This window comes from Pterocles gutturalis, unplaced genomic scaffold (genome assembly GCF_000699245.1).
Source record: "Pterocles gutturalis isolate BGI_N339 unplaced genomic scaffold, ASM69924v1 scaffold2255, whole genome shotgun sequence".
In the NCBI taxonomy this organism is placed as follows: domain Eukaryota; kingdom Metazoa; phylum Chordata; class Aves; order Pterocliformes; family Pteroclidae; genus Pterocles; species Pterocles gutturalis.
Window position 1 is genome coordinate 17,302 of NW_010140415.1, and position 23,414 is coordinate 40,715.

Here is a 23,414-nt window from a genome sequence, read left to right on the forward strand (position 1 = left end):
TCTAGTCACATTATGAACACTCACACTTCCTCTCTTTCAGCTTTTTTAATGTTGGCATCCTGTGATCTTTGAAACACTTCCTTTGCTCAGAGCTACATCTCTAACACTTTGCCTTAGAGTTCATAACCAGCCTGACTTTAGCACTCACATAAGAACTTTTTGCTAACTGTACATGAAAAATTGCTCTGAAATTAGGTACTTATTTGAAGAAACGGTGTATAAGTGCTTTAATACAAAGGGGCCAGATTTCCCAGCCTCTTGGAGGATCATATTCTGATTTTTTTTTCTCTTTATTTTTCTTATTATTGCAACAATCCTTTATTTTTAGAACACCACTTTGAACGTGTAGGGGCATGGGTGGGATTGTTCTGATTCTGTGCTATGATGTTATGATTTGGCTACAATTCTGGACACTTGTCACAGCCGTTGAGTTAATTTAGTGTTTAATTAGTTTGCTTCTCATTTTATTTAAATTTTTTCTAGTTTATGTACAGATGAATTAGGAATATCTTGTGAAATTGTAGAAGTATTTCCAAAGTTTTATTCTTCATACAGATACCTTTGAGAAATTCAGATTAGCTTTAATAAGCCATTAATCATTCATCAACCTACTGTTTATCTCTCTCTCTCTCAGATATTTTTCTTTTAACTCCTTTTAATCAATTCTTCTGGTTTTGATCTGTAGATTGAGTTCACAGTTTAATTATAGCATCTTTAAACACTGGTTATTGAATTTGATTGCTTAGTTATGTTTGTACAAAAAAGGAAAAAGCTTGTCTCTTGATGTACCATATCCTGTCTGTAATGGCCTTTCTAGGCTGAGAGTGCTCCTTTTAGGGCATCTTTACTGCTGAGGACTCTTTTGGCCAGAGGTTTTGTGTTGCATGAAGATTAAAATTAGATTATGTTAAATGTAACTTTTATGATTAGGAAGAGATTCAGATCTCTCTTGGTGAGATCTGAACTGTTTGGAATAAATATGAGGCACCAAGAATTGTTTAAAAAGACTGGAGACATTATAGCTGAAGGAGAAACTATCTGCTTTTTTTTTTCTTTGAACAATATGATATTAAAAATTTTTAGATCTTTCTAGTACTGTTTTTTTATGTACAGTAATGCTAATAATACTCATAATATGAGCAAATTGTTGTGAAAATAGTTTTAAATAGTATTCAAATAAGAATAAAATATTTTGGAACAAACTATGTGTGATCTTATGGATGAAAACAGAAAAAAAGTATAAATTGATACATCTGATACTGAGTATTTTAACAGTATTTTTTTCTTCAGGTTGAACAACCAAGTCCTGGTATTAAACTTGATACATCGTGTCCCACACGAGAAAGCACAGTGGAAACCTGGACCAAGGTATACCATGGTCAGTATTTTCTACGATATATCTCGTTAATGCTTTTGTTTCCTGCAGTAGTTTAGTGAAGTAATTTTGTTTGGGGGGTTTTGTTTTGTTTTTATGTATTAGTTAAAAACAAGTCAGTCTATATGGAGAAAAAGCTGTTCTTTCTTCCTAGGAATAGTAAGAATACTGAATAAGCTACTGCTGCAAAAGGTGGTTTTGAATAGTACTTTACCTCATGAAACTTTGAATGTAGTTCTGCATGATATGAAAGGAGGAGTAGAAAATACCAAAGCCCAGGCAGGTGCTCTGTTTCACTGCACCTGTTTTGATGAGTTGGATAGTGGAGCAAATCCACACCACAGTCATTGGGTATGTGGATTAGGCTTGGAGTATTGATCATTTTGAAGTTCAAGGTCTTTGTCCCTTTCAGAAATGAATAATGTTTATTTCAGCAGTATTTTTTAGCAGTGGGTTAGTGACTTACCATTATTAATGAGCATCCAGGATGTGCTTGAATATCCACTTTGGCATTCATTGGTATCAGTAAGTGAGGGTTTAATAAAAGGTATGGGACCAGAACCCTAAGGAAGTACCCTTTGGCCTTGGGTCACACAGTGTGAGGGTTGTTCAGTACAGACTGGTATGACCAACCAAGGAGCCAGACGTAATTTAATGTCAGTCCCTCAGGGGTGAGGTGTGCATTGACATTGGTGAAACATCCTAACTCAGTATGGACCCAAGAGTTTCCCCACGTGTGTCTCCATGGGCTTTATACTCATGTTTGTGGGTTAGTGGTGAGGGAAGGAATGAAGAGATGATAAGAGTTTGAGGTGGTCATTGGGAAGCTTGTTCAGAAAAGATTAGTAAGGTAGTGTAATGTAAGTAAGAATTTTTGGGAATGGTAGAGCTTGATTTTGTGTTGATTTAGGCAGTTAATAACTTAACAAAATGTGAAAATTTTGTGAATTGTGAAATGTGCCATTTAGGTCTATGCAGAGGACGGTGCTTATACTGATTCATTATTATAAACATTGTATTCCATTAAATGTGAAGTGATTGTTTTCAGCTAAAAAAAGTGATTTCCTGGAATATTCAGAGGAGACTGTTTAGAATTTCACAATGTGTGATAATAAATTGCTTTAGTAATGTTTGGGAGAAGAGGTAGGCTATTTTGTAAAATATTTCGTAAAAATTAGGACATTTGGATTTTCTTTTTAATTTCTGCTGGGATGCACGCTTTTTATTTTTCCAGATCCTTCTCTTCTCGGCAGCTACAGACCCAAGAAAACCAAAGTGAGTATGTTGAAGTGCTGTTATTTAGAAATTGTTTTTTGGGAAGCTCTGAGAAGGATTGTCCTGCATATTTTTGAAAGCATAGTATCAAAAGCAAGAAAAGGGCCATTTAAAATCAGATCTAACCTGGTTTAGGCCTGCTGACAGATTATTTACAAGTAAAAATGTGAAAGTTTGCACTGTATATTTATGCTTGTAGGTACAGAACTTGCTTCTTCTTGGCATTAAGGCTGGTGACAAGGCAGTAGAAGAGCCATTAAAGGCAGTTTGCATTTGCTTCCCTGGTCAGTCTGAGAGTACACTTTATTCTGGAATTGTATGGAAAGGTAGCACTGGTACAACTGGCAAGCCACTGTCCTGTTATTTCATATCTTTGCTTTTTTCAGATTTTAGCTGCTTTGTGTATTAAATGGATCTGAAAATTAATGTCAGGGTTCCTTTTTTGGGTTTTTTATTCTTTTCATCCTCATTTAGTTGTTTTTGCCTGTGTTCCTGAAGTACTGTAGGAATTGAGGGTTTAGGCATTTAATTATGTATGCCCTCTTAGATTTCCTAATGGCTGGGAAAACTGATGATAACAGGGAGGAGGAAAGAAAGGGAATTAAAAGGATAAACCTTGATATATGTTAAGTGCACTTTTGTCAGGTTCTAAACTTTTATTACTAAGAGTTGCGGTTTTGCGTACCATGTGAGTCTACTATATTGTTCTACTTCTGGATTGTTCTACAGCTGTAAATGAGAAACCGTAAGGAAAATATATAATTTCTACTAAATATGCCAAATATGTTGTTGGTTTTTATGTTTGCTTTTCTTTTAATGATGGCTATTTTAAGGTCATGTCACTCCCCCCATCCCTTTGCCCCTCAGTGGGAAAGCAGATTGCAGGAGCAGTCACTGTTTGGAGAATGCAGATGTTCTTCATGCCTCTAATCACTTGGGATCCTCACAAAATCAGGGCTGAAGAGAATGTATCTTTTTCTTGGCAAAAATATAATATAGCTTTGTTTAACAGGAGCTGTTTCCCAAGCTGAGGAAAAAAACCCTACAGCCTGGAAGGTGCTAATGAATAACCTGATTATTGTTGGTCTGGTTTCACTGTGCTTTTTTTTTTTTCCTCAGCTTTGAGAAATGGCTCCTGTAAAAGTCCCTGTTCCAGGTAAAAGGGGATAATCCATGGCAACATTTTAGTGTTATGTTTGGGGTTAAGAGGAATTATGAAAGGAGTAACTAGTATGGTGAAGAGTGAGTAAAAGATTAATAGATGGGCCTGAGTTTTCCCTCGAGGAACAGCAAATCATGAGGAAAAAAAGGTCTAAGAACAAGGGGTCCCACACTGAGGAAAGGTGTGAGGTTTGTGTTGTTTAGACTCTCAGGCATCATTCTGAATATGTGAGATTCCTGGGAGGGGTAAGCCTTTAAATTGTGTAGTCAGAAAAGGTGATCAAAGGTCTGTTACACTAGACTTTGCCGTCAGATGGTGTGTCCAACAGCATCCTCTGACAGTTGTTGATTTGATTTAGACCAAGGTGCTCTCTATGAAATGAGGTTCTTCATTCTTTCCCCAGGAGGCAGATATTCTTCCACGTATGTGCAACCTTTAACCCTTTGGTTTGAAAAATAGAAACATGAAAACTGTACCTCTTGATATTCATAATAAATTTAAGCAAGGCTTGGTGGCTTTTTTTGCAGGCAAAATCTACTCATGGAAAAGACTTTGATGGGTCTTTTGTTTGCAATAAGGATGTGATCTCGGATCCACCCAACAGACAGTCCCATTCTGCTGATTCATTATCGCATTCAGCACCTCCAGCATTTCAGAAGCATTCTCTAAGTTCTGTGCTAAATCGATCTTCTCTAAGGGAAAGGTAATGACTTGGTTTTGTTTGTGAAATTCTGGAATCGTTAACTTGAGCAGATGACAATGGTGCTAGTTGTTTGACCTTTCCTTAGTTGCTGTGTTTGCCATCACCTCTCTGCTTAATGAATACAATGGCAATAAAAAGGATCTTTGACATCTCTGTTGCTAACCCCAGATTTCATGCTACCAATGCTTTGTAAAACAAGGGCTAATTAAACAAATAAATAATCACTGTTTCAGAGGCAATTAGAATCTCAGCAATGTAAATATAGATACACATCAAGTAGGCTTTACGGGAGGTACTTGGAAACCTCTTTTTCTTCTGACTGTTCGCCTAGTGTTTGTTATCACATACTTGTGGCCCTGCTGTAGTCAGATGTGTGACTAGTGTGCATAACATGCTTGGGCTAGCTTTAATTTAGTCAGTGTATTATTTTCCAATCTTTCTGCGTTATTGACATCCTAAGGTTTTGTGTTCTTTGAGTTGAAGTGTGGGCCTCTACAGCAATGGTGTGTATATTAATTGCTGTATTTAATTTAGTTTTCTTAGTAGTCTCCCTGACAGCAATGGGATTGGGGTGGAGACAAGTTTCTAATACCCCTTAGTTCAGTGAATTTCAATCCTTGGGTTAATATTTTGGGCAAGCCTCGCAGCTTCAGCGTATCGTGAGGGTGGGATGGAAGAAATGTCAAAAAGAACAGATTTCTTCATGCTTAAGTCCTTCAGTCCTTCAAGGAGAGTATTCCCTACCAGCTGCTGAGTAGAACATGTAGTTGGTACACAATACTTCTACTATACATTCAGTTTAGTAAGTTATTAGATGGCTTTCTGGGAGCAGAAAAGCTATATACAAAGCTGGGCCTGAATAAGCAAATACATAAAATAATTGGGAGAGGCCAAGGATCAAACTGATGTCCTGTCCTAAATGCTGAAGTGTTTACTGAGGCCCTACTTGGAGATGTACTTCGATGGCTTGTTCACATTCATTCCAGGCTGTTTCATCCTTGTTACCATTAGTACCTCAGTTAGTCAGGACTCACAGAGGGTGTGTTTTATAGCCTACACACACCCTAATGCTTTTTTTCAAAATAGGAAAATTGTCTCAGTTTTTTCTTTAAAAAAAAATTTACAGCAGGTGGGGATTTAATTTTTAAAATTTTTAAAGATCAAGTTGGTTTTTCAACATCCTCCTCTGCTTGAAAACTTGCTTTTTGTTGTTTTGTGTAATAGTATTTCTTAAGAACTGTTATACAGAGATTAGGATGTATCTGGGGTTTGGAGGAGGTTTCTTTTGTCATCTTGTTTACCTCCCCACTCTCTCCTGACGTTGTTTGTGCATTAGTTACCCTTGTCTGGGGAAGAGATATTGTAATTGTGACTTTTTAATCCTTTTTTTCAACTGGACTCATTTGGGCAGGGGGTAAATTTTAAAATGGATTATATTTAAAGCTGACAGGGTCCCTTATAATTGATAGTAGGAAAGTCTTGTATGTTCTGAGCTGCTGTTACATGCATAGTAATTTAGTCATCTGACAGTTAATCTTGAAATTATCTGAATATTCTTGCTTTTTCTCTTTACAAGCCCCTCTCCAGGAGAGATTTGTGATCTTGTAAAATTATGTTTTTCTTCTTATTAGAACAAATGTTCCCCGCTCTTTAGAGATGTAACATCTCGTCATGTTAAAGATGTAAGCATTTACTTTTTTCTTCAGAAAAAATTCAAAATTAGAAGGTAAAGGGCATAGTCTAAAAAATTTGATCTCAATTTCATGCTGCTGAAATAACAATGGCTTTAGCTGACTGGATACTGAGAGCTATAGTTGGAATGACAAACATGGATCAGAGGTCAGTGTTTGAAAATGCGTGCAAACGCTGCTGTTCAGATCATAGAAATACAGAGAAAATCAGTACTACTGGAAGTATACCAGTGTTAGTGTATTTCTAAGAATACAGAGTCTTATCTCACTGTATTTGGTGTTTATAGCCTCAATTTTGTTGTGAATTACAAAGACAAAGAGCTTAGCATATCCAGGCTACTTTTTTTTAATGCTGGTCAACTCACAGTTAATATCAAACTTGACTCCCCATCTCAACCTTCAGTTCCCTTTTTTCCCCTTTTTTTCAGAAAAAAAGTAGTGCAAAGTGAATGTCTGCCATCTTTGGGAGTACTTCCCAGACCACTTAAGCCTCTGCAACACTTTTCAGTGATACAGAAATTGGGGTCTCGCATAAGGTCCTCTGAGCCCTTTTTCTAGCAGTTTCCAGTCCCTTTCTGTGAGCCTGCTCGAGAGACCACAAATCAATCCTCTACCCCTTTTCCACTGGGTTTGAGCCAGAAACAGAATGTAAATAGATTTACTGCTGAATGAGGCAGCAAAGTTTTGAATATTTATTTTTCATACTTTAGTTTTGCATTTTTCATTTATTTAGGTCACCTAAGGAAAGCATTTGCTGGTGTTGCAAACTGATATTCAGCAGAGCGATGTGGCTGTACAACTCAACTTCTCGTTTTGATTCTAGCTCCTGTGCAGAGCAGTGGTACATTACACTCTTCAGTTCCTGCCCCTGATGTGTGGCCCGTGTCAGTCAGTGCAGTTGGCTTGTCCCCACAGACTGGTTGGTTGTGCATAGAGGAGTGTCCTTTTGTGCAGAGACAAGTATCCTGTATGCTTTGTGAAAGAGCATCAGCAGTATATTCTCTCAGTGCTGCTGCAGGAAAGCAAAATTCAAGTCCAGTCCTTGCTTTCATAGTGCATGTACATCCTCACACACTCCTAGATGATGGTGTTTTTCTTGAGGATTTGCAAGGTAAGCCTTCCTTGCAGTACTGAAACCTGCAGCAAGGTACATTTTGTAAAGAAAAAGAGAAACGGTAAGGTGGATTCTGTAAGGTAATGACAGAAATCCTCTGAATGGAGCTATCTGGTGGCACAAGAGAAATTCTTTTCTCAAGAGACCATAGCAATCACAGGAGTATTTGACCATTTCTGTTATGTCGAGAGGCAAAGCTACTTCTCATGCATTTGGGATCAAAGGATTTTTTCCCTACTCTGGACATGGCAGGCTTTTGCTTTTGTGTTTTATCAGTGATCTGAAGAATAAAAATTTCCAGAGTGAAGTCCAGCTCAATGTCTTTTTTATTTTCCCCTGGTTATACTGCTGATATGTGATCTTACCTACTATAACATTTAACAAAAATCTAAATTCTGTTTGAAGCAAGACAGAGGTTAACTGTAGGGATCAGATGCCCTTCTGTAATATTCCTCTATTGTTTTACTACCATGTTTTTATATTATCTTTTTCCAAGTACTAGGGAAATACCAGCATGAAGTTAGCTATTACTAGTGGTAGATATAATGATAGATACTAATCGTTCGATACTAATTAAAGACTAGATCCTACATGAAGTGCTTGAAAATTCCAGTTATCAGAAGCTTTGGCTTCAGTGATGTTGAAATGTCACTCCAGGATCTTGGGTACTAGTTGTGTTGCATAGCAAAATCCAGACCACAGGTAGCTCACGTAATATTTCAGAGTGGCATGGGTTTACTTCTGTGAGAGCGTGTTTAAATTCTGAGAACTTTCTGCTCCAAAGTGGAACACTGAAAAATTTAGCAGACTTTTTAGAAAAAAGCTTGCTCTAGAGAGAGGCTGCAACTAGGTTTCGTGTCTATTTCTAGCTATTTGAAATAATAGAATTTAATAGAATCATAGAATGATTTGGGTTGGAAGGGACCTTAAAGAAGGTATCCCATGGGCAGGGACACCTTCCACTAGCCCAGGTTGCTCAAAGCCTCATCCAGCCTGGCCTTGAACACCTCCAGGGATGGGGCATCCAAAGCTTCTCTGGGCAACCTGTGCCAGTGCCTCACCACCCTCACAGTAAAAAAATTCTTCCTAATATCTAATCTAAATCTGCCCTCTTTCAGCTGCAAGCGCACATTGCTGGGTCATGCTAAGCTTCTCATCAACCGACATCCCCAAGTCCTTCTCCTCAGGGCTGCTCTCAAGCCATTCTCCACCCAGCCTGTATTTGTGCTTGGGATTGCCTCAACCCATGTGCAGGACCTTGCACTTGGCCTTGTTGAACTTCATGAGGTTTGCACAGGCCCACCTCTCAAGCCTGTCCAGGTCCCTGTGGATGGCATCCCTTCCCTCTAGTGTGTCCACCACACCACAGAGCTTGGTGTTGTCAGCAAACTGAGGGGGCACTCAATCCCACTGTCCATGTCTCTGATAAAGATGTTAAACTACACCGGTCCCAATACTGACCCTGAGGAACACCACTCATCACTGGTCTCCACTTGGATATCAAGCTGTTGACTGCAACTCTGTGAGTGTGATCATCCAGCCAATTCATTATCCACTGAGTGGTCCATCCATCAAATCCATGTCTCTCCAGTTTAGAGACAAGGATGTCATACAGGACAGTGTCAAATGCTCTGCACAAGTCCGAGTAGAAGATGTAATTTGCTCTTCCCTTATCCACCAACAACTGTAACCCCATTGTAGAAGGCCACCAAGCTTGTCAGGCCTGATTTGCCCTGAGTGAAGCCATATTGGCTGTCACTAGTCACCTCCTTATTTTCCGTGTGCCTTAGCATAGTTTCCAGGAGAATCTGCTCCATGATCTAGCCGAGCACAGAGGTGAGACATTATTTCTGATTTTTTGGAATTGAGTTTGGTAATAAGGTTGTTCTTGAATCTTTTGGGTTTATCAATCTCACCTCTTGGGAAAGTTACCTTATTTTGCATTCTTTAAGTTAACTTCTGGAAAGTGGCACTTGAAGATCAGTTATTTCATACTATATTCTGCAAAACTGAGCAGTACCTAAGCCTTGTTTCGTATTTTTAACCAACATCTGTACTATTTGTCATCTTCATTGGTTGATTTTGCTGCAGCAGTATGTAAATTAGAAATTGATTGCTGTCAAAGCTGTTTTGTGTATAAATGAATAAAATCAGAGAAGATAGAAGGTAATGGAAAAGCTTCCAAAGAGGATGTGGAGGTGCAGCCCACTTATGACATACTAATGTTTTAGTACCAGAATGACTTGAACCTTTTTGGGGCAACTGCTCAACTAGAGTATTGATTCCCTGAAATCTCAGAAGCTGTCTGCCCCTTGGGCTTCACTTTTTACGAGGATGATGTATCTTGCCTGGTTTTAAGGACTAGATATGAAGCTTGGGAGGGAAAAGAAAGCATTTACTATTTAAAAACTGAGCACTGAGTGTATATCTGGTGCGTCAAGCCTAACTGTAAACAGAGCTTTTGAAAGTAAGAGAAACTATTTGGAAAGGATGAGAAATTTTTACTTTTAAAAAATTTCTTAACTGAAGAGGGAGAGCAAATGGGCACATGGCTAAGCTGTCAGCTTCTGACTTCAAATATATAGGCTGCTATGCTTTGTTTTAAGGCCTTGTCTGTGTGTAATGGTTTCTCCTTCATAGTAGTATCCTGGTGTTGTGACAGCAGCATACTTCCTCCACTTAAAATCCCTACATTCCCACAGTACTTGTATGTTGGTATGTTTTCATTACAACTGGGGAACGATATGTACCGATTTCGTCTCGAAAACACTTTTGCACTGGTATAGCTGCATCTACACTGAGGTTCATAGCCATCAGTCATTTTAAGAAAAAGCAAACCAAAACTGCATCTTTTACTAAGCAGACCAGTAAAATGCTTAAGCGTAGCCCAGCCTTTCTATTGTACCTCCATACACACCAGTATACACTGAGAACCAAGTTCATTGTACTGAATTACCACTTCATGTCTTCTAAATGAGAATAAAGCAACTTCCCCACTTACTGCAAATGCTGCATAAATGCCTACCTGGATATAAGATCTGTGAGGCTTTTTTCTATTTCAGAATTAAATATATTTGGGATTCTTGAGAATCTCTCTTGTTCCATGTATAAGTTCGTGCAGATTGTGGTTTTTCAGGTTATACTTAGCTTTAAGAGTTCTTTCTCCCTCTTCTCCTTAATTACAGTAGCGTTCTCTCCGATTGTGAATCTGGTACTACAGTACTTCATTGATTTCTGTCCCCTGATAGTTTGTCCTTGTACGTGGTTTTGCTCAGCGTGAAGTCTGTGTCTTTGAAGCTGATGAATTCTTCATGGAGGCCACATGCACCGAGCTGTTCACAAGGCTGGCAGGTGTGATAGTAGGGGAAGGGGTCGCGATAGGCATTGCAAATATTCTGCAGTAGGCTTTTGCATTAATTCTACTGATATGAAATGTGATATTAACATTTTTGCTATGTGCAAGTGGGTGATTGGATTGTCTGACATTTGAAAATTCCTATTTATTACAGCTCTCAAGTTTGCAAGCTGCTGTTTGACTAGAGCACATGGGTGCATGTATGCTGTTTGTATTTCTAATGGAGTATTTCATCCTAATGGATAAAATTATACATGAAAATAACTTTAATCTTTAGCACAAGATCTAGACTGTCTGCTTGGCTTCTTTTTTTTTTTTTTTTCGTCAAGGTAGATGTTGTCTGCATGACCTTAAAAAAATCCTTATCTCATAAAAGAAAATAAATGCCTTTAGTCACATTACAAGGGAAAATGGTTCTGTTTCCTTGATCGTACTCGACACAACATCTTTGAAATTAATCTTGAGAAGTTCTCTGATTGATCTGGCTTTTTCTAGGTCACTGAGCTATATTTCCAAAGTGTTTATACAATCTATTGGAATCAATAAACAATTTAAACTGATGTAACTGCAGAATGTTTGCAAGTCCCAGGGAAAATTGAAAGTATGACAAAGAATACAGCTGTAGAAGTTTATTTCGTTTATCAGGACAAACAGTCACTGAAATGAAATTACTTTCCTTTCAACATTGCAATATGATAGTGACACCTTAATCACATAAATAAGTAGCTAGTCATTTTAAAAACTCATTGGTGATTTTGAGCAAATGGAATCCCTTTATTTATACTTTAAGAAGCTGTGCTCTAAAGCCTATTTTATAAAATATTTCCAGTAGGAGAGTTAGACTATCATAAAAAGGTTTCACTTCTGAAAGTGGTTTTATTTTAGTTTGAGTTTTGATTGGTGTAAATATTAACATTGACTTAAAATGTGGATTAGACTCTATCATTCTTACTAAAATTAGACAATAACAATACTAGAAAAACTAATTAAAACTAAGCTGATGCTGTTTTTAATTACACTTTAGGTTTTGATTTTTTTCTTTAATTTTTTTAAGTTTGGGGTACATGTGAGTGGCTAACATTTCTTATACCACAGCGCACACTAGTGGATTGAGCAATAAAATCACCTGAAGAAAGAAATCTAATAGTTCTTGAATTAAGTGCTTGAATCTTTTTCTTCTTCTTGCAGACATAGCCATGTATGTTCTAAATAAATACAATAGTAAGCTTGGTTTTCTTTTTTTCCAAAAGTAAATACATTTATCTTCAAGGATATTTGTAAATTTAAGATTAATATAAATGATCTGAAATCTTACATTCGAATTTCATAAAATTTATTTCCCAAAGGCAATCTATTCCAACCTCTCTTCTCAGTGCCAGCAACCAGGATGTTGGAAGAACAGCAGCTGCAGTATAAAGAAGAGAAAATGCCATGACTTCATGGATCTGTCTTTTATTTGTCAAATGGGGAATGACTCACTCTTACTGCATCTACGATGCACATTTTTAAACATGTTTTTTAATATTAGTAAATGTTTGTAAATGCTGATAGGAAGTAATAAGATGGTAGTACCACTCCAGCCCCCTTCTGTTACCCCTCTTCTTTTTTTTTAAAAAAGTGGTTTTTCACTCCTAGTGGCAGAGGGCATGCATTGTAATGCAGTATATCAAACCAGGTTTGACTGTGTTAGGGAAATGAATGTTCCTGTCTGCTTAAGGGACATAGACTTCTGTTTCTTTACAGACAATGCTTTCCTCCTCTAACAAAATTCTCAAACCATTGTGCTTTCTTTTAGGAAAAGTTATATGAGATCTTTTAATGCAACAGATTGTTAAATTCTGGTATGCAAAAGAATTGAACAGTATGGATTTGCCATACATGCTGTTGGGTTTGAAATTAATTGTAAATGTTCAGGATGCTAATACAAATGTTATAGCCAGCTTTGCCAAAATTCTTGCCTGTAATGATCCAAAGATAAGCAATGTTAAGTGTCATTAGAAATATGGAAAATACATCCCCCTATAGATTATATGATTCATTCTTCCAATACTGTGTCATTTCTTGCACCTTTTCTTGAAGAAAAATAGAAGCGTTCAGGAATAGATGTTTTGATTTTAGGAAACTCATAAATAGGTTGAAAATATTGTGGCTCTTTAGAACAGAGAGAGATATTTTGGAAAGGTAACCAATAATAAGTGAGTCCAAATAAGTTCATTAGATACAAGAAAATAGAACTTACTCAAAAGCAGAGGACTGCTCACTTATATTTGTATCTCTCTCTGGTAATAGAAGGAATGATCCAAAAGATTGCAAAGTGCTCCCAGCCCTACCTGTAACCTTCCCGGCAGCCTGGCACTTCCTTGTTTTGAACTGAAGCTTTCTATGTGTACTTGGTTTGTTCTTTTTGGAAGGAGCTGTACAGTTCTTTAGCTGTATTGAAATTTCTGGAGGTTTGATGAAGGTCAGCTAATCCAGGCACGATCAGGTTGGGGATTTCAGAGTGATACACTGGATAGCACAGGGAATGTGATAACTTGGAGAGCAGAGGGCAGAAGAGCTTGCAGTCTCAGCCCCACAAAGCCATCCAGAGCCCGGTGTAGAATCTCAGGGTTCAGAGTCATGATGTTTCCCCACTGTGTCAAATTTGTGAAGCCAACTATGAAACGTGTTGCTGGTTTTTGTACTCCTTTTCCACCCCGAGTATGGGCAGCCCTCCACTGCTGTTGGCTGTTGTTCCATTAGCTGAAGTTGCAACAGTATGGCTTGCCAGCTCGCAGCTTGTCTGGTGACCCGTAATCATATTAGTAAGGTACCACATCATGAGTTTTTATTTTATTGGTGCAAAGTCAGGTTCTCAGAGGTTAGGAAACATTGAAATGAAGATGGACTATCTTGATTTAGTGCCCTGTTTCTATCCTCTGTGATGAAATTGTGTAAGTAAAATTTTCATAACTTTTCCCAGCTAGTTCTTTCCTTATGTTGATCTTTTTTTATTTTCTTTTTTAGAAAGATTGTGAATTTTCAGGGTTTTAACTCCATGGGCTTTCCAATTTGCGCACATGGGGGTTTTCTTCCTGTTGATTTATTTCAGTGAGAATTCCATGTGTATAACGTTTCCTTTAAGAAGAGGAAAAAGAACCGTGATCACTGTTAGCAGAATAATTGTATAATTTTTCTATTCTGTAGAGACAATACAAACATTATGGAAATATTACTCTAGTTACAAAATCATCAAGATTTCCTATGTTTTGCATCTTCTGTTGGTATTGTGGATGCTTACCATTTATGCATTGATTTGAAATGTTTCTCTACTTGTACCCCAGAAGAGAAAAAGAATCAAGTCTAAACATTGTGTATGTTCCAAATAAAAGGAAGTAATGCATGCTTCATAATTTTAAAAAAAAAAAAAAAAAGAAAAAGAAAAAAGTATTTTCAACAAGAAAATATTTCTTCTGTTTGTTTTTCCTCTTCCTCTTGCAGATTTAGCACTGGTTGGCCTTCACCAGCAAATGGAGATGAGATCCATAAAAGAGTGAAAAATATTTTAAGGACACACAGTGCTAGACAGCGCCTAATATTTGTAAGTTTGACTGCAAAGTAAATCCTTTCTTTTCTCCAAGATGGCTGAGGAAGAGAACTGTGCCTATAGTCTTAGATTTATTATAATGTTGTCCTTTGAGGCAGCCTTGATTGTAGAAATATGGATTCAGTATATAAGCTGAACTGTTTCACACTGATTTCAGTAGCTTCATTATGTGTAGCCTTCATGGACAGCTGGTAGAGGTAACTCTCTTACAGGGTATTGAGGACAGTTACGGGGTTTTTTATATCTGGTTCTCCACTTCCAATTTAAGTGAAAAATATGTTACAGATCTGTAGAACATCAGAGCTTTACATGTTGTGCAGCTGCACATCAGCAGCTGCTTGTGTCCAGCTGTTTGTAGAGCTAATATTATTCTTCAGATGTGTGCTTTTTTTCCCTTAATTACCTGGCTTTCAATGAATGGAACTCTTTATCTAATGAGATTATGGCTGAGATCACAGTATGTTGTCCTTGAGTCTGATGGAATTTTGAAGTGTGGTTTTGGACAGATAAAAATTTTTGCTCTTGCAATTTTGAGAAACCCAGTTGTGGCACAGGATCTCCCTGGCCAAAGCAAAATCTTAATTTTTAGCTTAGTTGTTGTGCTTTTTGTTTTAAACTCCGAAACCTTTTTCTCACATATGCTAAGACTGTTTGATCTAGTTCATGCTGTACCTCCCTGAGACTGTATACAAATGTTATGATCTTGTGAGCTGCTGCCTCTCAAATAGAAGATGCCCATCACGTTTTTCTGTGTTTCAGACACTCCAAAATAGGTACAAATCATGTCAAATGCTTCTCTGATGTTTCAATGAACTTAAGATAATAAATTGAATTTCATGATGGTCCACCACCTACATGTAATGAAAGTTTGCACAGCCTGAACTGTCTCCAGTGGTCCTTGACTACTTTCCTTGAACAGTAGACCATGACTTTATGATAAAAGATTTAGCAATTTGTTAGGAGAGCTGGATGGCTAGTCTCTCCATAAAATCATAAGGACTGTTAAATATAATAATGGGTAAAGGAGAATTCAATAATTTTCTTCCTATTTTCTTATTTTACTTATATAATTTAAAACATTCTACTCTAGAATGACTTACACGTATGTTGGTATCCACTTGTTACTGCAATATTGCACCAATGCACACAAATTTGCAGGCATAGTGTTAGTTTCTTGAACCATGGTGCTTTCAAGGGGAGCAAATGGGAGTAAAGCCTTTGGTACGTTCTTGGCTTCTTCTTATCATCAAGGATTCTTGCCTATTGCCTTTTTACAACCAAGATGTTTGAGACAGCCCAAGGCCTTCTCTTCTCAGGGCCGTTGACAGGCAGTGAGTCCTTTACAGTCGGGTGTTTGTAGAACTGCAGTGGTGTTGGTACAGTTGGTGCAGGTATGAATTCTGGAATTTGGGCTTTTTGGCACGGAGGTGGCTCTAGACTATGTCCTAGCTCGCTTGAAACGTCTAGATTACGTGAAAGTTCTAGATTGTGTTCTAGACCATGTTCTAGATCACGTTCTAGCTCAGAAAGTTCTGTGTCGGGTTCTAGATCATTTTATAGTTCTGAGAGACTATGATTGAGCTAGCTTATTGTTTCTAGATCATTTCTTGTCACAGCTTGTCGGTTCTGATTCAGGTCACTTGCTGGGTTTAGCTCACATCGACAAGTTCAGGACCGTTTCCTGGTTCCAGGGCAGGTCCTAGCCCAAGTGATGTTTATAAATCATGTTTCTAGCTTGTTTGTTGTTCTAGGTGACTTCAAGGTTCTAGACTATGTTCTGGCTCGGTTGAAAGTTCTAGATCAGGTTCTAGATTGTTCTAGATCTGTGTCTCTAGATTGGTTTCCAGGCTGGCTTAGAGCTCCATTGGGTTCTGAGGGGGGGAGGATGTACTTCAGGCAGCTGTTTCGGCATCTCATGAGGATTTGGAATACTTGCTGATGATGAGAGCAGTCTCACTGGGTTTTTAATTTCTTATTTCCTTTTTTATCTTGTTTCCTTTTTTTCTTCTTTGGGGCTCTTTTGAGTTGAAGGCCCAGAGGATCATCCATTGGAAGGGTTGCGAGCCTGCCCAAGAGCCTTGTCCAAATGGCTTTGCCACCCGCTCTTTTGCCCAGAAAAAGCACTTCAGACAGGGCAGGGGTGGCCATGCACCTCAAAAAGGGCTCAACGCTTCTTGACAACCTTCCAGGACTTGCACCCACAGTTGCAAATGCCAGCCTAACCCCAAAGCTGAAGAAGAAACAGAGGAATTGCCCTGGCAAGACTCAAATCTCAGGAGACAGAGGGATGGAGCAATGACCATTACTGCCACTGGCAGAGCCCTTCTCCAGCCTTGCCTGAAATCCCAGGCAGGTTTGAAAGTCAGGAAGAGGAGATCTCCCGCTCCCCTTCGTGCTGCACTCCAGCGATAAGCTTGCCATCACTATAGGTAGTTGGAGAATTGGCAGCAGTTACTGGGCCGACACTGCCGCTTTTGGACTGCAATGGCAAGGGTTGAATCTCGAGCAGTGCTAACCCTTTGGTGGCCCTCTTCTTTCACTTGGACTCAGAGCTGGCTTGCCAGTGCAGACACACAGAGACGACTTAGAAATAGCGGCCACAGGTGGACCCTTGCTTCTGGATGAGGAAGATGGCATGGGCTGTGGTGGGTTATTTCCAGGGATGCACCCTCCCTGAAGGTGTTCAAGGCCAGGCTGGATGAGGCTTTGGGCAAGCTGGTCTAGTGGAAGGTGTCCCTGCCCATGGCAGGGGGGGTGGAACTCGATGATCTCTAAGGTCCCTTCCAACCCAAACCATTCTATGATTCTGTTGGCTTTCTGTTAGCACACCTTGGCACTTCCAGTATCAAACACTTGCTGAATACTCACAGGGATTAATCAGAGATGAAGCTTTTTTGTTCCTCTCCTCCTGGAAAACCTCATGTTTGTGTCCTAAGAAATCGAGGTATCAGGGTATTGGATAAGACTTTTGAGCCCTCATTAGCAACCCAGTCAGAACAGTGCTGGAAAAGGACCATTTTCTCACTCCATTTCCTTCCACTGAGCAAAAAGGATGGGAGGATGTTACAGAGAAGTCTCACAGTGTTTGATAATCGAGTACGGCTAACTTGTGAAAGCTGTGCTAACAGCAGCTGACCTGCTTAAAAAAAAAAAAAAAAAAAATCACGTCTCCTTGCAGTGAGTACTGTAAAATACACCAGGATTGGTTGGGCTTCCTCAGATGGCCCAGAATTGAGGCTGCGTTGTTAGGCAGTGGATGGATGAGGTAAGTGGGTCATCCTGAAAGCTAGGGAATGGCAAAGCGAGTGCACCAGCAATGTGGTGAGAAGATTGTGGCTCCAGTCTGCATCCTCTTCCAAACTCTGAAAGGTTAAAAAGTGTCTGTTACTCTGTTTCATTCCAAAGAGCCTCATGCTAAATAACTGTTCCCAGAAGCATCCAGCTGTGTATTCCAAAATTTTGTTTCCATAGTGCTCTGTAAAAATAGTGTGACTGGAGCTCTGCTGTACATTCCTTAGGGTGTCTGCTGTAGAATTCTGCTATGACATTTGGAGATTATAGTAATGTTTCCATATTTTTTTGCTTTCCAGAACATAACCTGCCTCTGGCAAATGCTGCAGAGTTTTATTTACCACTGTACCCCATTTCCTCTTCAGTGCTTTGTACTCTGTGACTGCTGAAGGAAGAGAGTTTTCCTGTTTACAAACACACTTATTACCTTGTATTTCACCACAATCAATTGTGTTAGGTTTTTCCTCACCCGTATGCCTGCAATTCAGCTAGCTCTGCATCTTACTGCCATCTACCACTGTATTTATTGTCTTTTCTCCCAGTTTTGTGTTATCAGCAAGCGTGATTATTTTTACTGCACAGTCTTTTTTTTTTCCAGTTATTTCTTCTATAGCATGAAAGATTGTTTTGTTTACTAATCCTTACAGAAATTGGCTTCTGCTAAAAGTGTCATTTAATTTTACCTCTTAAGTAGTGTCTTTGCTGTTCAGAGCAGAGTGAATGTGGTTGTGTGTGGTGGGATTTTTACCATCCTGTCTCAGGTGAGCAACTGGCTCCCTTCACATGAGGTGTTTTGTTTCTTACTTACCTAAGAGGGCAAATATGGGTTAATTAATGTCTAGATAGCATTTGGAAGGTAAGACTGCTTTCTAGCAACTTCTAAGAATACCACTGAAGTATCATTAAGTGTATCATAGGTATTTTTTAAAGTTGGGTAAGCATATTCTCAGCCCTGTATATGGAATCAAAATAGTCAGATGTGTAGGATGCTTCTGTCTGGTCAAATGCATTAAATGGATAACGATCGCTCATTATAAAAGCTAATAAATAATAAGTTTTAAGTTCTTTTTTCCCCTCTTCTGCAAGAAACAAAAGTAAGACAGTGAGCAGTAGATTTGATAGCATTTAACCAACAGTTTGTTGGAGATTATTGAAGCTTGTGCTGTCTGCATAGTTCTTTAAATCTACACTGTCTAGAAATTCTTTCCAGTTTATTACCTGAAAATTATTAGCTGAGATGTACTAAACTTAATTAAAAGTGTTCATAAATGGCATTTGGCTCATTACACTTTGTCCCTTTCTCCCCCAAGAAATGTAAGCACTTTAATAGTCTTCTGCTAAATGGAAAGAAAGTATTTTTGAAATGAGATCATTGTAATCAGAAACCAAGGTAATGAGAATTATTTTTTTTTTTTTTAGGATGAGAGTAACTCATCAAAGGGAGACTTGTCTAAGACAAAAGAATCTTCGCGTAAAGCGCCTTTATCCATGAGTGAACTGCAGAGCAGGTATGGAGTTTTTCTCTGACCAAGACAGAACAGTCATACTCATGATATTGCCCTTTAAAGTTAGCTAAAAATTTCTCTTCCTATTTTGAGCTATGTAATATATTGCACTGGGAAAAGGCTTCTGTAGGAGTCAGTCTTACCAAGCTTTTTCACCTAAAAGGAAAATACAGTCAAATATCGTTATGCCTTTCATGCTGTTTGGCACTGTGTCAGTATAGTCTTCGTAAAACACTGATTTTGAAACCGGGCTCTGTCATAAAAATGATCTTTGGGCAGTAGGTTTTGGATTTTATCAACCAGAGAGCAAATGTCACTTTAAAAATAACGAATTGGTTATGTTTTCTTAAAGCTATGAGAGTGCAAAAATGAATTGAAGTTTATTTAGTAATATGGTTTGGGGCTGTTTTGTTGTTTTGTTGTTTTTTTTTTTTTTTCCCAAAACATTTGGAAAAGAGAAGCCTCTTAAAAACCACAGAAATATATATACTATGGTTTAGTGATTCAGCATGACATATTTCAGAAAACATCTTGAAAACCTGAGACCTTGAAAACCTGGTTTATGTAGGTTAATTATTCTGTGAACTCCTCACATATATGACTAGGGCTTCATTCAAATATTTTACGTAGAAGACACCAATTGAATTGATTTTGCCAACTTCCGTAGTAGAAGTTATCAATATTGATGTTCTCTATGTATGCGCAGGCTATTTTGTAGAACATTTGAACATTTTGGGTACTTGGAGGGAAGACAGTAAGTAATGTAAAACATTTATTGGGTTGGATGGCTATTCTATTTTTCTTTATATTAAGAGAGAAGTCATAGAACTGTGGTGCTAAATTTGAGAGGTTTGACATTAGGAAAAAAATGCTTTATTTTGATAATTAAATGTGGTGCAATATTTTGTAACAAAGGCTTCCTGAACCACCACTGTATGCCCCTGAAAGGAGGGTATTCAACATGGGTATCACAGTGAACTTGTACTTGCAATTAGTAAGCTCTAAAATGTTAAGATTTGTAGGCTTTTTAAAAAATTCCTGTAGTTTGTAGTCACCTCTCTGCAAGGGATCTAGTTAGTCTTAGGTTTTCACGTGTATGTGAAGTCGCTACTGAAGTTGTTAGTATTTTTATACCTGTGCTCACTCCTGTATTCTGTGTGTAGAGTTTTTGCTCCCTTATCCTTTGTCCTGACAGCTGCTGCAATTAAATTGTGTAGGATGTGTTTGTGAGAGGGAAAGTGCAAGTTTTTGTTTTGAGGCAGCTTTGGGACTTTGAGATTGATGCTGAAACTGCAGACCATGAAAAAAAAGCAAAAACAAATCCTAATACTACAGAATCATGAAGTGATGGGATATGAAATGTTGTGCTCGGGTTGGGAGAGGAATGCTCCTTGGGTTTAGAGGCCAGCAGCACAAGTCCCCTTCACTGAAAGGTGAGACATAAAAGAACTTGCGGACAGTCTGATTGCTGAGTGTTTGCCACAGTGCTCATCAACAGGATACAAGGATAGAGGCAGAGTTCATCGAAGGACATGGTACTGTCGACCAAATGTTGGCAGTAAAGTAGATGATTGAAAACCACTGGGAGTAAGGAAAAGGCCCATGTTTTGTGAAATATTTAGTATATGATTCACTCAGAAAAGAACTTCTGGGACTCTTAAAGGAGATGTATGAGGGAACAAAAGCATATGACAGGTATTTCAGAGCAGGGAGTTGCGTGCAGAAATCCTGCTGTTAATATGATTTGTGAGTGTAATTCCCATACTGCTTAGTTCAGGTTGCCAGCTGGTTTCCAGTTGAGACAGGAGAGGGACTCTTCCCTAGCTTGGCTGTATCTTTGTCCACACCAGCGCTAAGTATCTCATGTGCAAGGACTGGCTAATGGAAATACATACGTACATATCCCCACCAAAAAAGAAGGGGAAAGGAAGCTTCTGTCTTCTTTTTTTTTTTTTTTTTTTTTTTTTTTAAGTCTTTGTCAGTACCAGAAGCTTTTTGAGGCTTTCCTTTACTGCAAGTTAAACTGGTTGGATTTTGAGTGTCTGTATGTAGATGAAGCTTTCTGTAGAAGAAAAGGCAAGCACAAGGCTGGCTGCAGGAAGTGAATTCCAAAGAAAAGTGTCAGAGCTGTTTGTAGTAGAGTTACAAGTGCCGCTCCTGATGCTGTGCTTATTTATTGGCCTGAGAATTCTCCGTCAGAAGTGAGGTACCACAAACTGGAGAAAGGAGGAGGTGAAACTTCAGTTGTTGATGGGTCCCCAGGGCATTGACTTGTCTACTTTTAAGACAGGTCTGTGTAACTTTTCTATTGATTTTACTGTTTGGTAGGTTGGTTTCTTTGTGTCCAAATTGTGAAGCACAGTTTACCCTCTCTAGGATGACAAAAGGGTTTAAGTTTTCTTCATGCTGTTGACTGACTTTAAATGTTGGAGCTTTTTTGAAAAAGTGTGAATGTGGCCTTCCTCCCTTTTTAATATTGGAGCCACATAAAGATCTCCTTGTTGATTTTTTATGTTGTGTAGATTGTCATCACCATAATATTTGAATGCAAGAAATATAAAAGCAACAGTTATTCCTTGTTTTGTTTTCCATTGGAGAGTGGAAGCTTAGAAATGTGAATTTAGAGAACAGAGCCTACATCTTCCTCTTCTTCCCTCACCATAAAGTGAAAACCTGTTTTGATGCAGCTAGCTAGAAATGTATTTTTGAGTCCTTTGACGTAAGATTTCTTTCAATTTTGTGACAGATGTTTACTGATATTAACTTAGATTAATAAATTGTATGTATATAAGAAAATGTAAAGCTTTCCTGTGAAATGTAATCCATTTCCAAAGTGGAGATGGTCACTGTAAGCTTCACATTTCCAGTTTCATTTCCCAGACTAGGAACATTCTCGAAAGGCTGAAGATAACTCAGTCCTGATTTTTAAGTGTCTTAAGTACCTAAATCTCTGAGCAAATGTGAAAAATGTCACCTCAGTAGTAATTTTTTCCTTATGATTTTTGAGCTACTTGTTTCATGTTTTATTGCAGGAAAATGGCTCATTTCATCACACAGCACAAGCCTTTGTTTTGAAAGTTTCGAGAGAAGGCAAATAGTCATGAAGTTTAGCTAGACATACTTCAGATTTGTCAGTGTTTCATAATGATTTTCAGAGAATAAATTTCACTTCATAGATCTAGGGAATAATTTCTCAAAGCAACTGAAAAATGAGACTGTATTTGTGTTTAGTATTAAAACAGTGACACAGAAGATGGGGTGGAGAAGGAACACTCGATTGCCACTATATCATAATGTATTTGGTAGAATACTTAATTCAAGATGCTTCCGATAGAGCACTTTACAGCAACAAACACAGTAATTTAATATACCTCTGATAGATTGTCTTCATATTGAAATAGCTGCTTGTGGTTACATTGTGACCTTCAAAGGACACAAAAATCCTACTGTGCTGCTCTTGCATAGGCTTCGTGCTTAGTCGCACTGCCTGTTAAAATACAGCAAAATTACTGCATGCTCTTTGAAAATTAATTCTCTTTCTATTTGGGAGGTATTGTCAAGTGAACTCTGATAAGTGGGGGAGAATTTATGTGAATGAAACATAGGCTCCCATTTCTCAGAAGTAGCTGCAGTGCAGTTTTTTGATCAATTTGTGAAAGACAATCTGTGATTAGCAAGCTCTGCATTTGGATTTCTGCTGATGTTGTGCTTCTGATTCATCTTCCTTATCTTGATTTGATTATTTCCTCTCTTCTTTCTGTTGACAGCTCACCAGTGCAGCAAAGCACTACTGTTCACTTGGATAAGGGTGAATATGGGTCTAGTCGTGCAGCTGTATACAAAGAGAAGCCTCACAGAGTGATCTTTGAAGAGAGTCTCGAGAAAATATACAGAAACATGTACCAAAAAGCTTCTGGCACTGTTTCAGACCAAGAAACGCACTCCTGATATCTATTCTGCTGGAAATACACAGTAAACAATGTTCATATTTGTAACAAAACCTATTTTTATGTAACAAATATTTGTACTCTATTTTTAAAGTTTTTTAATTATGATTGGGCAGGGTTTTGGAGAAAAGGAGTTTTGTCCTGGGTTGCCAAAAGGAAACTATTAACATCCCTCTGCCCCCTGCCCCAAAACCTAACGGCAACTAAGCCTTTCCACAGCTAATCAAGATGATGTTGCTCCTTTGAGACTATGAAAAGATAGTAATTTGAAGACTAATAGGTCTGACATCAGCTCAGGTTTCAGCTGCAGCCAATTCTTATTAAATAATTAAATCTATTTAGTAACATAAACAGAATTGACTGAAGAAGCAATATGTCCTTGTGTTCAGAGATGGGGTCTAAAGAGGAAG

At 38.3% G+C, this 23,414-nt stretch overlaps 1 protein-coding gene across 1 annotated transcript in view; it reads left to right on the forward strand.

Moving 5' to 3' along the window:
* The window catches only part of SPATA6 (spermatogenesis associated 6), a 35,013-nt gene extending 12,008 nt beyond the window's left edge, over nt 1-23,005 (forward strand). The window contains exons 7-12 of the mRNA XM_010083630.1: nt 1,291-1,378; nt 2,610-2,650; nt 4,340-4,515; nt 14,156-14,255; nt 18,972-19,060; nt 22,825-23,005. Of these exons, the coding sequence (XP_010081932.1) occupies nt 1,291-1,378; nt 2,610-2,650; nt 4,340-4,515; nt 14,156-14,255; nt 18,972-19,060; nt 22,825-23,005 (675 nt within the window). The remainder of the gene's footprint in view (nt 1-1,290; nt 1,379-2,609; nt 2,651-4,339; nt 4,516-14,155; nt 14,256-18,971; nt 19,061-22,824) is intronic.
* Nucleotides 23,006-23,414: the final 409 nt, after the last annotated feature.